The 15532-nt window shown below is 40.1% G+C and overlaps 1 protein-coding gene across 3 annotated transcripts; it reads right to left on the bottom strand.

Moving 5' to 3' along the window:
* Positions 1–3466: 3466 nt before the first annotated feature.
* LOC124274219 (E3 ubiquitin-protein ligase TRIM9-like) lies at positions 3467–14871 on the bottom strand. Of its 3 annotated transcripts, XM_046709554.1 has the most exons (7): positions 14790–14871; positions 12287–12622; positions 11845–12256; positions 10961–11215; positions 10291–10551; positions 6237–6324; positions 3739–5322 (listed from the first exon to the last, which is right to left on the bottom strand). In XM_046709554.1, the coding sequence occupies exons 2-6, from the start codon at positions 12583–12585 to the stop codon at positions 6289–6291; spliced, it is 1263 nt and encodes a 420-aa protein (XP_046565510.1). In that variant the 5' UTR covers positions 12586–12622; positions 14790–14871; the 3' UTR covers positions 3739–5322; positions 6237–6288. The 3 variants fall into 3 exon arrangements, with proteins under 3 accessions (XP_046565509.1, XP_046565510.1, XP_046565508.1); XM_046709553.1 differs by lacking the exon at positions 3739–5322 and adding an exon at positions 3467–3578 and having other exon boundaries at positions 11845–12622; XM_046709552.1 differs by having other exon boundaries at positions 11845–12622.
* Between the last annotated feature and the right edge of the window lie 661 nt (positions 14872–15532).

The following is a 15532-nucleotide window of genomic DNA, read 5'->3' as shown; positions in this document are numbered from 1 at the left end:
TTAGACCGAGTATTCTGATAGAGGTGAAAAGGTGTCAAACAAAATTTGAAAGGTAATTAAAATAGGAACATGATGGTGTATCTGGTGAGGTCGATACAAACTGTGTGGTGGCATGTGTCATAATGCAGTTCATTATCGCTTTTGATTGAACATTGAGTAAAAAGCATGGGGAAACAATGGCTACCTGATTTAATTTTGACTCTTGAGTCAAACGAGAGTTTAAAGCTGTACAACAATGAACAAGCACTTTGTATCATGAAACTGAACAATTATCCTTCAGGAAATGTTAGGGTGGGCATGTCGTGGGGAAGTCTGTGCACCTAAAAAGGAGACGGTAGTTGTATTTTGTGATGGGGCTACTCTGCAATCTCTGTAAACCTTTCTAAATGCCTGTTTGAAATTCGTCATTCTGAAAGCATATACCCAAACGTTGGATACAGGACTGGTGAGTAGAAATAGGATACTAGCCTCCACCAAGTGTTGTATGTTCACATGTCTGCCTACCATCCAAATCCCAAGAGGACCAATCCAGGATATATCAAAGACAATACCCATTAGAACAGCTGCTTGAGATTGACTTGTCGTTCTGATCTGATAGCGCGTATCCTGTTGCAAATGAACTTTGCTGGTGACGTACACATAGCCATAGGAAGCTAAAGTAAGTAATAGCAGTATGCTCAAGACAATTCCAGTAAAGTACAGGTAAATGTTTTTGGAACCATATATACCTCTAACAAATCTTCCGCCAACAATATGGTCAGGCACAGCAGCCAAGACAACATCACGACAGTGAACATTTTTCTCACTGTGACAAATTCGCAATATACAAATGGAAACCGAATACCATAGAAACGCTCGAAAGAAATTAATGAAATACAAATAAAAGACAACATGAAAATGTATGCCCGAAAACAAATACTGAATTACATCGCAACTGTGGTACGATGGAGGAAATTAAATAGATAGGGAACCCGAGTGTGCAACTTATTGCGTCTACGACAGCCACGTTAATAAGAAGTATATTGCTGGGAACTGCTCTCAAAGATTTGGTTTTTATGTACACCACCATTATCATGCAACTGCCAATCGTTCCAAGGAGCGCCATGATGGAACCAACTGAAGCAATAACGATGAATATGGCTCGATCAAGACGCTTTGGGACCTCACAGGTCAACGAAACATTATCTGATTCGTTTAACATGATGAAGCCTGAATATACCTTAATAGAAATCCGTCTGATGAAATGACCAACTATGATTTTTCTCTGCAGTTTTGGAAAAAATAACGTCTTTGTTATACTCATTCAACACTGAGTAGCCTTGATGAATAGATTAGTCATAATGACACGACCTTGGAACTGTAACTGATATACTGATGAAACAAATTTCATTTCTGGTGTCTCTGATTAACCAAAACCTATTTAGAATCACTCTGTTGCAGAATTCGCTGTGGCACGCTTTCTGCAAATACAAGTAATGCAAATCAAAAACATCAACGCAACAGAATACTCTGCCTCAATTATCTCCCGAAAGGATTCCATTCGGTGTGAAAGCCAATACCAATGAAAGGTACACTTATACATGAACAAGTAATTATTTGCACGCTTTCTGCAAATTCAAGTAATGAAAATCAGAAACATCAACTCAACATAATAATTTGTCTCGATTATCTCGAGAAAGAGATTCCATTCGATTTGTAAAAGCTAAGAACAATGAAGGATTCACTTATAAATGGACAATTAATTCTGCAAGAGGGATGTAGAAGGTAAACCAGTGATGACAATATACGGAGGACAATGAGGGCTGACATAAGACAAACTAATACAAAGTTAAACTTATCTGAATCCATGAATAAGTCGAGTTGACGACAGAACAGACAGGTTCACATGTTTTTCTGAACTGTTTTACTTGAACCATTCCAGTCACTTCACACGGATTGCTGGACCAGTACAAGTTATTATTCAAGAATCCTGCACAGCATGTCCTCTAAGAAGAGATGTTGTACAGCTTCTTTATAGTACAGATTTTCTGAAGAAAACGTCGAAGATTACGTGAAGTATGACCGCAGCATCAAGATGCTTTACACATCACGACTGTTGGAGTGACGGTGAGTACCTTTAATTGTAGGATGGCCAGTTCGTCACATTTCTGTTCAAGTTCTTCTGTTTCATGAATTGTGTTTTGCATTTTGCACATCCATAAAAAGGTTGTTACTCGTTGATGTTGTTTGTTGAAGGTAATGCGTTCGGGGTTGTTTTCTGAGATAAAGCTAGAACACAAACTGTCTACCTTGCATCAAGAAGACACCCCACATTAGTTTTAACGAGCCACACGTCTCGTCATGGGCCTGATAGTAGGTAAGAGATTTGTTGCATGCGTGTCAGTTTATATATACGACATTTCTTCTATGTGCTAATTGAGATATGGTTGTGTAACCCGTTTGGGAACAGTTACATGTCAGTTCTTTTATTACACTTGTAATCAACCGACCATTAATGATCGGTAAAAATATTTGTAGCAACGTTATTGCGTTTTATTTAATCTATTTTAGTTTCAGGCTATCGACACATATTACTTTTCAATAAACCTTTCAAGTAGTTAGCACAATATGATTTTCCTTTGTCATGCATTGTGTTAACGTATGATCGTTAATATAATGATGATGATGATCACGGAAAGACAAACCGATTCACGTCAAAAGCTGATGAGACATTCATGTCCTATTACTGTATCAGACAGATATTATTGTGAGCATTGTATAATTCTTCAAGACTGCATTTCAAGTTTTGTAAATCTGCGGACTCAGTTATGTCTTCCAACCGCCAACGTGTTGGGACTGTGTTGCATAACCTAGTTCTGAATAGTTTATCAACAACCATAACATTACTTGTAATTTTACCAATTTTCAAAACGTACTTACATATATGTATTTGAATTTGTGCATCCTCATTTTGTTACAAGCAAATAGTTCGTTTCCGGTAACCAATGAACAACACTGCATCTTCCCAATCCTGTAATTGTGGCATTGATGTTTCGAGAATAATCACTTTTGCCTTAATCACCAATCACTCTTCACCATTATGGAGAGTTGGGTTTACCAACAGTGACTGATTATTGAACTTTGTCCTATGAAATGAATGTTGATACGCCTAGGGCATCTTTCATCTGAGAACATATAGCCCTCGGCCTTGTTCTATACAGCTTAGATTAAGGACGTAAGTTTATGTCAATGTATTGGATGTACGACCACAGGCATACAGTGATGTTGTCCCTTCTGATATCCGGGTTATAACTGGTCACCAGCAACCGATGCTTGTCGTAAGAGGCGACTAACGGGATCGGTGGTCAGGCTGCTGACTTGTTTTAACACATGTCATCGTATCCCAGTTGCGCAGATCGATGCTCATGCTTTTAATCATTGGATTGTCTTGTCCAGGCTCGATTATTTAAAGACTGCTGCCACATAGCTGGAATATTTTTGAACCAAAACAAACCCTTGTGAGCATCGAACGTAAGAGTGTTATTATCTTACACCCTCCATTTAGTCCTTTCTTCCATACACGTTGGTATCGGTCTTCACTGCAAACAGCACTGAACACATATAGCTGCATAAGAATGACACAATTATATTTGTGTCCAGTTTACAGGAGTGATTTTCAAAACCTAATACATCTGTTACAGTAAATAAACTGGCCATGTGTTGTGCATGAACACATCAATATTTGAAACAAAACAAATGTTAACACTTTTGCGCTCATTTTATTACAAGATTAATTCATTTAGAAAGGTTTAAGGTGTTCAACACAATATCCACCTTAAAGCAACTGCATAGTCAGAGTAGCATGTATCGCATGCATGTTTGTGGCAGGTATTACTTGGTGTACTGAGCAGTATGGTATATACATGCGTATTCGGCTTCAGTTATCAATGGATGATATATTTACCAAAACTGGCTGATGTTCTAAATAGCAGTTCAGTAGTCGCGTACAATTAAACCTTCCCATCATTCGATCTACACTCTAGGTATACTTAGGTCTATAAATGTGTATCGCAGGTCCGAGAAACAGTTACCAATGACGTCATTCGTAAAGCAGGAACTGTGTTTGCTGACACACACCGATGTTATGGGCGACGGAACAACAAACTTCAGGACTAACAGTATAACGGCTACAGCATGGGACTTAAAAGCATATGATTAAGAGTTTGCGTGGTTTCAGTTGTGGATGCCCATTTAGAACTATTGAGACAACTAACCCTCTGTAATTATATTATTTCGCCTTCACCACTGAGCGCAACAAAACACATAACTGAATAATGTCACCTCCCATATTTACAGCTGAACACGTTATAGTTTCTATTTATATATGTACATCAGAGTATTGAACTTTGGGCAAAGGAAACTTGTTAACCCTATTAAGCAAATATATTTCAAAGATAAGACGTTGAAATACCCATTAACACATGTGTATTATGCGGAATTATTTATGATTATTAAAATTTTGAAATAGAATTATATTCTTTAAATAAAACCATGCAGTAGTATAATTTGAGTGATGATAAAGCGCCAGTACAGACAGGTATATACGATGACTGGAATACACCTGAAGGCGATCAAAATGGAGACCAGGAATGTTCATGCAATACATTTCCTATTTAAGTACAGTCAAACATCTGTGTCGAAGTTAAGAGACCTGGGTAAATTCTTCGAGTTATCCGAGGTTAGGCACAGCCGCAAATTGATGATTAATAAGGAATTCGCCGAAATAACTTCACTTCGACAACAACCGAATTTCGACAAAACATTGTTTGACATTATCGTTAACACTACAAGATGTCTTGATTAGATGCATTTGTAGTTAACTACTGGCTGACTATCTAGATTTGAGAAACATATTGCCAAGTAGTTACAATTTCTAGATAATGTCAGATAAAGCTGTTTATGCAGAACATAAGCAGAACTTAAATGTCAATCAAATAGTCGAATAAGTAGAACTAATACCTCTTTAAGAATACCAACGATATTGACATACGTGTGTGTGTGTGTGTGTGTGTGTGTGTGTGTGTGTGTCTGTGTGTGTGTCTGTGTTCTGTGTCTGTGTGTGTGTCTGTGTGTGTGTCTGTGTAAAGTTAGTTATCACCGTAATATGCAGTTCATGATATGAATGCCCCAGCACGAACCGGGTAATAGAACAGAACAAAAGCTGCCGCTGCGTCGGAGTAAGTGAGCGTTTTGTTAATCACCAGTGATGTCACTCGTGAGGGGACAATATCAGGTCACTGGTTATGTGTTGTAAGTTCTAAGCAATCCTTATTTCGCAGCTCTCTGAAAGCAGAGTGAGAGAAACACATGTTTTAAGATACAGTTTGAGAAATGTCTTCAACAAATGTGGTCCATATATTGCGACTATGATGTAACCATATATACGTGGTCCATATGTAGTGCTTGTGATGTAAATCCATATACGTGGTCCATATGTAGTGCTTGTGATGTAAATATACCATATACGTGGTCCATATACGTGTAGTGCTTGTGATGTAACCATAGTCATGGTCCATATGTAGTGCTTGTGATGTAACCATATACGTGGTCCATATATTGCAGGTGTGGTATAACTATATCATATGCGATCGCTTGGTGGCATGAAACTAACGTTTGTCAACTGTGATCTCTTGGTGGCATGAAACTAACGTTTGTCAACTGTGATCTCTTTGGTGGCATGAAACTAACGTTTGTCAGCTGCGATCTCTTGGTGGCATGAAACTAACGTTTGTCAACTGTGATCTCTTGGTGGCATGAAACTAACGTTTGTCAACTGTGATCTCTTGGTGGCATGAAACTAACGTTTGTCAACTGTGATCTCTTGGTGGCATGAAACTAACGTTTGTCAACTGTGATCTCTTGGTGGCATGAAACTAACGTTTGTCAACTGTGATCTCTTGGTGGCATGAAACTAACTTTTGTCAACTGTGATCGCTTGGTAGAATGAAACCAACTTCATCAACTCTTACTTTCCAAGCGAATTTATCCAACGCAGTATCATAGCATGACAAACTATATACGACTCTCTGTCGCGATATGCAATCCTCAAATAGGATGCTTATTAGCGATTCAATCAGATCATATGCTTTAATCTTACCACAGAAATGTCTTGAACTGTAAAATGAATTATTCTAACCACAGGCTGCTCGAGGAATGAGACAAATCCCAGGTTACAAGAGTTGCCTCCCTTCACCTACCCGCACAGAAGCTCGGCGATCACGGAGAACGTGCAACAACTCGGTCATGGCCTCAGCCTGAATGTTCATCACCTCTACCAGCTTCCAGCTGCAAATACAAACTCTTCACTTTCCCTACACGGGTCAAATATTTAGTCTGGTTGTATAAACTCAAGGTATACTTCAACACGGACACCTACACACGTACATATACACACACACATTAAAAAACGTGGATGTACACACACACATTAACACACCTGAATGTACACACACATTAACACACGTGGACATATACACACACATTAACACACACGGATATCCACACACTGTAACACACACGCATATCCACACAGTGACACACACGGATATCCACACACACAGTAACACACATGGATATCCACACAGTACAACACACGGATATCCACACACAGTAATACACACGTAGATATCCACACATACACTAACACACATGGATCTCCACACACACAGTACCACACACGGATATCCACACAGTAACACACATGGATCTCCACACACACATTAACACACATGGATCTCCACACACACAGTAACAAACACGGATATCCACACACAGTAACAAAGATGGATCTCCACACACACAGTAACATACACGGATCTCCACACACACATTAACACACTTGGATCTCCACACACACAGTAACACACACGGACCTCCAGACATACACTAACACACATGGATATCCACACACACAGTAACACACATGGATCTTAACACATACAGTAACACACGGATCTCCACACACACATGGGTCTCCACACACATAGTAACACACACGGATATCCACAAACACATTAACACACATGGATCTCCACACACACATGGATCTCTCACACACACAGTAACACACACGGACCTCCAGACATACACTAACACACATGGATATCCACACACACAGTAACACACATGGATCTTAACACATACAGTAACACACACGGATCTCCACACACACATGGGTCTCTCCACACACATAGTAACACACATGGATCTCCACGCACACATGGACCTCCACACACAGTAACACACGTGGATATCAACACACACACATGGATCTCCCCACACTTAGTAACATACGTGGATATCCACACTCACAGTAACACACGTAGATATCCACACACAAAGTAACACACGTGGATATCCATTCACGGACACACACAGAGAGTAAGTAACATGGATATCCACACACACACACACACACACAGTAAGTAACATGGATATCCACACGCACACACAGTAAGTAACAACGATTTCCACAAACACACCGTGAGTTCTCCCTTACATCTGTGTAGGCAACAGCTATTCCTTAATACTTGTGTATGCATCCTATTCTTCCTAATATCGGTATGCATCAGCTGTTTGTGTTAGCTGCTTCTTAATATATCTGTATGCGTCAGCTGTGTCCTTCCTATTATTTGGTTATGCATCAGTGGGTTTCTTTATGTCTGTGTGTGCATCGTTCAGCTGTTTCATTATATTTGGGTATTCATCGTTCAACTGTTTCCTTATATCTCTGTGTGTGCATCGTTCAGCTGTTTCCTTACATCTGTGTATGCATCGTTCAACTGTTTCATCATATCTGTGTATGCATCGTACAGCTGTTTCCTTTATAACTGTGTATGCATCGTTCAGCTGTTTCCTTACATCTCTGTATGCATCGTTCAGCTGTTTCATTATATCTGTGTATTCATCGTTCAGCTGTTTCATTATATCTGTGCATGCATCGTACATCTGCTTCATTATATCTGTGTATGCATCGTTCAGCTGTTTCATTATATCTGTGTTTGCATCGTTCAACTGTTTCATTATATCTGAAGATGCATCTTTCAACTGTTTCATTATATCTGTGTATGCATCGCTCAGCTGTTGCCTTACATCTCTGTATGCATCGCTCAGCTGTTTCCTTACATCTGTGTATGTATCATTCAGCTATTTCGTTATATCTGTGTATGCATCGTACAGCTGTTTCATTATATCTGTGTATGCATCGTTCAGCTGTTTCATTATATCTGTGTATTCATCGTTCAGCTGTTTCATTATATCTGTGTATGCATCGTTCAGCTGTTTCATTATATCTGTGTATTCATCGTTCAACTGTTTCATTATATCTGTGTATGCATCGTTCAGCTGTTTCATTATATCTGTGTATTCATCGCTCAGCTGTTTCATTATATCTGTGTATTCATCGTTCAGCTGTTTCATTATGTCTGTGTATGCATCGTTCAGCTGTTTCATTATGTCTGTGTATGCATCGTTCAGCTGTATCATTATGTCTGTGTATGCATCGTACAGCTGTTTCATTTCTGTGTTTGCATCGTTCAGCTGTTTCATTATATCTGTGCATGCATCGTTCAGCTGTTTCATTATATCTATGTATGCATCGTTCAGCTGTTTCATTATGTCTGTGTATTCATCGTTCAGCTGTTTCATTATGTCTGTGTATGCATCGTTCAGCTGTTTCATTATGTCTGTGTATGCATCGTTCAGCTGTTTCATTATGTCTGTGTATGCATCGTTCAGCTGTTTCCCTTATATCTGTGTATGCATCGTTCAGCTGTTTCATTTCTTTGTATGCATCGTTCAGCTGTTTCGTTTCTGTGTTTGCATCGTTCAGCTGTTTCATTATGTCTGTGTATGCATCGTTCAGCTGTTTCATTATGTCTGTGTATGCATCGTTCAACTGTATTATTATGTCTGTGTATGTATCGTTCAGCTGTTTCATTATATCTGTGTATGCATCGTTCAGCTGTTTCATTATATCTGTGTTTGCATCGTTCAACTGTTTCATTATATCTGAAGATGCATCTTTCAACTGTTTCATTATATCTGTGTATGCATCGCTCAGCTGTTGCCTTACATCTCTGTATGCATCGCTCAGCTGTTTCCTTACATCTGTGTATGTATCATTCAGCTGTTTCGTTATATCTGTGTATGCATCGTACAGCTGCTTCATTATATCTGTGTATGCATCGTTCAGCTGTTTCATTATATCTGTGTATTCATCGTTCAGCTGTTTCATTATATCTGTGTATTCATCGTTCAGCTGTTTCATTATATCTGTGTATTCATCGTTCAACTGTTTCATTATATCTGTGTATGCATCGTTCAGCTGTTTCATTATATCTGTGTATTCATCGTTCAGCTGTTTCATTATATCTGTGTATTCATCGTTCAGCTGTTTCATTATGTCTGTGTATGCATCGTTCAGCTGTTTCATTATGTCTGTGTATGCATCGTTCAGCTGTATCATTATGTCTGTGTATGCATCGTACAGCTGTTTCATTTCTGTGTTTGCATCGTTCAGCTGTTTCATTATATCTGTGCATGCATCGTTCAGCTGTTTCATTATATCTATGTATTCATCGTTCAGCTGTTTCATTATGTCTGTGTATTCATCGTTCAGCTGTTTCATTATGTCTGTGTATGCATCGTTCAGCTGTTTCATTATATCTGTGTATGCATCGTTCAACTGTTTCATTATGTCTGTGTATGCATCGTTCAGCTGTTTCATTATATCTGTGTATGCATCGTTCAGCTGTTTCATTTCTTTGTATGCATCGTTCAGCTGTTTCTTGTTTCTGTGTTTGCATCGTTCAGCTGTTTCATTATGTCTGTGTATGCATCGTTCAGCTGTTTCATTATGTCTGTGTATGCATCGTTCAACTGTATTATTATGTCTGTGTATGTATCGTTCAGCTGTTTCATTATGTCTGTGTATGCATCGTACAGCTGTTTCATTATGTCTGTGTATGCATCGTTCAGCTGTTTCATTATGTCTGTGTATGCATCGTTCAGCTGTTTTTCATTTCTGTGTTTGCATCGTTCAGCTGTTTCATTATGTCTGTGTATGCATCGTTCAGCTGTTTCATTATGTCTGTGTATGCATCGTTCAGCTGTTTCATTATGTCTGTGTATGCATCGTACAGCTGTTTCATTTCTGTGTTTGCAACGTTCAGCTGTTTCATTATGTCTGTGTATGCATCGTTCAGCTGTTTCATTTCTGTGTATGTCTCGACTGTCGAGTCCAATACATACCTGAACATTGACAGATTTCCTGGGCGCAGGTTTGGTTTTAGTTGATTTACGTTTGGTTCCGACTGTCTCTGGCGATAGGCTGATATCCATGAGAGAATGGTTCGGGAACTGTGACTGGTGCTGGCCTACACACCCAGAGCACAGATTCGCGGAGCAATCCAAGCATCTAACTGTGGCCGTCTGTGGGGGCGTGGTTTGACATATATTGCAGGTACACTCCACAGCAAACTGAGCAAGGTCCGACACAACACTGAAACCAACCTGGGAAATCGGCGAAGAACCGCTAAGTGAGTGAGTGAGCGAGTGAGTGAGCGGATGGGTAGGTGGGTGGTTATATTGGTGAATTTGGGTGGTGAGTGAGTGAGTGAGTGAGTTAGTGAGTCAGTGAAATCATGGCCTGTCAGCTTTGCAAGAGAGGAAGATCTTAAACGTTTAACATCAGACGAAACCAACTAGCCCGGGCATGGTGCTGACAAGCATATAAATATAATCATAGATTTCTGCCACGCCCAGAATATATTCCATATACGGTAATAGTCTATATGTTTATTGCAGTGTTCGCTATGCGCTATGGTCGATCCACTAATATAATCGACTGCTTTTGATGTGCGAATGAACGAATGAATGAATGAATGAATGAATGAATGAATGAATGAATGAATGAACCTACCGTTGGCTCGACTAAACTGATGCTACCCTGGAGATTCCTCATAGGTTCTGACGACCATCTTGCCGCCGCCTCTGGATTGTGGATTCCCACCTGGGGAGGATCAGGCCGTACCTCCACCAGGGTATGGTGCTCGGTTGTGTTCGTGGTCGGGTGGAAGGCATGGAGGCAGCTGTCACAGAAGCTCATCTGGCACTCCAGACAGCGGACACGTCCTGTAGACGGGGACGCAGGGTCACAGAGGGTGCACTGTTGGTGCTGAAACATGCGGTTGACCATGTGACAAAACCACACGTACTTAAACGGAACATACAAACTGATATCAATAAACCATGAAGGTATCAGTGTTTATGCAGTTACGATGAATACCACAAACAAGTTATTTTGTTAGCTGAAATACATGGGTATTTTTTGTTTTTCTGAACTAGATATACATCCATTGAATATATTTTTATCATCGATTTGTTCTATATATTCTTTTATTGAGTATCCATTCATTTTAGTTCAGCTTTGAATTGAATGTATTTATGTTCAAGCATGATTTCTATGCGTATTACATAACAATCGTGTTACTGTATATTGTATATAATTTTGTATTTCATATTAGATCGTTACATTTGACTTGACACTATTACATAGATCACCAGCAACTAGTAGCTATGGGGAATTTCAAAGGTCATCTACCTGTATGGACCCCTGTACGATTTACACCATCCTTCCAGCTGCTGGCTGTTACTAACAAATTTACGAAGAACAAATATTCTACGGACAAATACAGAAATACACCCAACATACTCCGTTACATCACAAATCCTGAACTTTATATCAGAGAGCGTTTCCAAAGAGAAATGAGTATTGCCGTCTAGTTCAATGGATGAATGGTGTACCTCATCCCGGTGCTGTACATGTACTGGTGGCGTTGGTTCCTCCAACAGTTTTAATGTATGGCCGATATCATCTGGATGGTAGACGCCGCGGCAGGTCTTGCAGAAAGAAATGTTACAAGTCTCACAGAAAATATGTGCTTGACTAGTCTGTCCTATATCGCAGGTGCTGCACGTGGATGGAACTGTCGTCTGCTGGGTTTCATATGGAAGCGTAACCTTCATCACTTGATTTGGAACTATTGTCTGCTGAGCTTGATATGGAAGAGTGCCCTGCATCATCTGATTTTGAAGAAATGCCTGCTGGGCTCCATATGGATAGGTTGTCTGCTGACCTTGATTTGAAAGTGTCGTTTGAAGGTCTTGATTTAGTGCTGTTGCAAGATGACGATGGTCTGGTGCTGTAGGGGAAGGAATTTGATTTGGGGTTATCAGCTGATTTGAATGGTTGTCTAAAGTCCGCGCAGACTGAGAAAATTTGCCGTTTCTTCGGGATTGTTTGTATATAGCAACCATACTGCTCAAAGGGAAGTTTCGTTTTAAACTAGCATAACCACTTGCACCCAAAGAAACTTGACTGTTGCACTCTGGGCATTTAAATGTCTGCGACGTGACAGACGTTGTGAGCTTCTCCACGCAGGGACGACACAATGAATGGAGACATGGAAGAAGTACAGGGTCTGTGAAGAGTTCTAGGCATACAGAACAGGACAGCTGCCTCTCCATCGGGTCGTCGTTGTTCATGTTCTTGGCTTCGTCCACGCTAGACGCATCAATGTTCCTGCAAAATCAAATTTGTGGTTTTCAAAACACGGTGACGGTACATACAATTACGATATTCTGTGTACCGTGAAGTCCACCTATTCCGAAAATTCCGAAGACTTTCAGTTTGAATGTATAGTGATATCGTCACGATTTACGGCGTAGCAGTATTCGTAATCGTGGACATATATAAGAGTTTCTATATTGTCCGGGCTGACGATGTTGCACTGTAATAGCAATAAGCGAATCAATTATCGATTGCACTTTGCAACATGTTTGTTCATTGGAAGAAAGGTCCGCGTCAGTGGTGTCAGTTTTGTCTTTTTAGTAACTACATAGAACTTACCCAAGCTTAAGTCTGATCCTATAGTCTTGGGTTAGCGATCAAACGTTTCGGTTTCACGCTGCCGAGTAGGGTGACTCGCTATGAGCCATTTACTGACCACCTATCTGTTTTAGTTGTACCAGTAGGCTCTCTTTTGTAAAACAATCAGTTCTATCGTGGGATGTCAGCCTGAGTTGGGAATGAAGCATGTGAGTGAGGCATCTATCCACAGCACATTTATCCTCCAGCCCTATACGAAAGCCACACCTCCCACACCAACAACCGTCCACAAAGTCAGAACTCAACCAGCATCCGCACCGTCCAACATCATCCCCGCCTACAACACACATTTCGGCCTTATCGCCACCAACACCTCCACCATAATCTCCACTATAATCCCCCAATCCATACACACTTCCAACTCCAACCTTGTGAAACCTATATCAAAACCAGCCACTCTTCAACCTTCTAACACCATTCCCACCAACGCCCTAAACCATGAGGTCGTAAGAGGCGACTAACGGGATCGGGTGGTCTGGCTCGCTGACTTGGTTGACACATGTCATCGTGTCCCAATTGCGTAGATCGATGCCCATGCTGTTGATCACTGGATTGTCTGGTCCAAATTCCATTATTTACAGACTGCCGCCAAATAGTTGGAATATTGCTGAGTGCGGCGTAAAACTAAACTCACTCACTTACTCACCACAATCCATGAGGTAATAATAGTCACAAACACATGCGCAGGCAAGTCAAGTAATGTTTACTACACGGTCTATATAAGCTACACGATACAGAACATGTATTGTGTATAATACCCTATATAAGTTACCTACGCCCCACACATTTACCTGCAGAGTAAATACATCCAGCACAGCTGCTTAATATTGATTTGTTTTGACTGCGACAGCTACAATCGATTGATAATATTTTGCGAATATGACTATGTGACGTCACCCAGTTGAATAATTCGACCATTACTCTATCTACCAAGGTCAAGGACATGACAATTAGTCTGTCTATATGCTGTCAGCACGGTTGCGGGTTCTAAGCCGAAAATAACATTGGCATATATTTTACGTGTGTCGGGGCCATATATCTACGACTTTCACTGAATACTTATGACTTTGCATTTATCCCACAATAGGCCAGACCGGAGTATTAAGACAGGAATGAAGTTAAAATGACTTAACACCACACCGCCTGTTTCATCTATCATACACTTGATACTGGAGAAAAAGGAGAGCATCATAAAGAGTTTATATAGTCATGCATTGTGAATAGCATGGCATACTGAAACTCCAGGATCGGTACTTCCGACGACGTTTACTGAGGTGTCACAGTATCTGCACAGGCTATTTCACCAACAAGACAAAAGACTAACGCATACGCGATCCCGTGGCATACCTAAATAAGTGTGAAGATTATATATCCTTCCAATAAGATATACCTCACCCTTATCACGACAGTCTGTCAACAACCGACCAGCGATGGGCTGACTTTAATGAGGCAATGACATGTATTTCATCCGATCTTATTCACTCGCTCTTAAAATTAAATATAGGTTATTGGAATCCTATTCCTATTATCGATCCCTGCAGTATGGTTGGTCGGTTTAATCCATGGTTGTATAAACTGAATAAAGTGTCACTCTGTACTCAACTGGTCTTTCAGTTAGTCAACGGAGACGCTTCCTGCCCGATAACCCTCTTATTGCGAACTTAGTGATAAGGTACACTGATACGTCTACCACATTCAACGCTTTCTTTCTCATCTACTAAACAGCCGAGTCTCTCAACGATAGATGGCAAAATAATATGTCCAATAAAGATTCAGTATTGCTGTATTACTTAACACCTACCTGTAACACACAGGTATATCTGTAGGCTGAACCTTGTAATTATCTCTATGGTGGCAACACGCCCTCACCAACCTACAGCTACTTCAGGATATCAGTAATGCGCATGCTCATGTAATGACCCATTTGTTGAATTCCAGGAAGTATATTTTAGTTTGGGAAAATCCAACCGGACATCTATACTGGTATTACTAATATCACCATGTGTCAACTGGATGTGAGTGTAAATGAGGCATGTGTCCACACGTTGATTAACGCCTCTTTTCAAACGAACTGACTAAATCATACATACTTATCAAATGTAATTATTCAAAAAAATAGTCATCAGATACAACATGACAAAATATGATCATGCTTGTCTGTGACACTGAACATATGCCATACATATTCCCATACACGCGTATGCCTGTTGCGTCAGGAACATGAACATGCACACATACAGGAGATCATGACGCAGGGCATTAAAGGGGCTATCCCCGATGTCGGTAATGGCTTGCAGTGCCCATTCTTTAGAAGGTATTATCTCCTTACGCCAGCCTGACGTGATTACTATAGAGGTGCGTGGCTCAATCGTGTCTGTTATGAGATTATTTAGCCCACACATCAAATAACGCTTGTTCATATGATACGTAAGATACTGTCTGTTCATTTGATATATCAAGAAATGCTTTATCAAATAACAATGAATTGTTCTTTTGACATAACAAAAAAAAGTTGTTTACTCACATGCAATGATGATTCATTTA

The sequence above is a fragment of the Haliotis rubra genome, unplaced genomic scaffold (assembly GCF_003918875.1).
Source record: "Haliotis rubra isolate DU_JTF1 unplaced genomic scaffold, ASM391887v1 Scf189, whole genome shotgun sequence".
NCBI lineage: Eukaryota > Metazoa > Mollusca > Gastropoda > Lepetellida > Haliotidae > Haliotis > Haliotis rubra.
The sequence above is the reverse complement of the archived record's forward strand: the minus strand, read 5'-3'. Positions and strand labels throughout refer to the sequence as shown.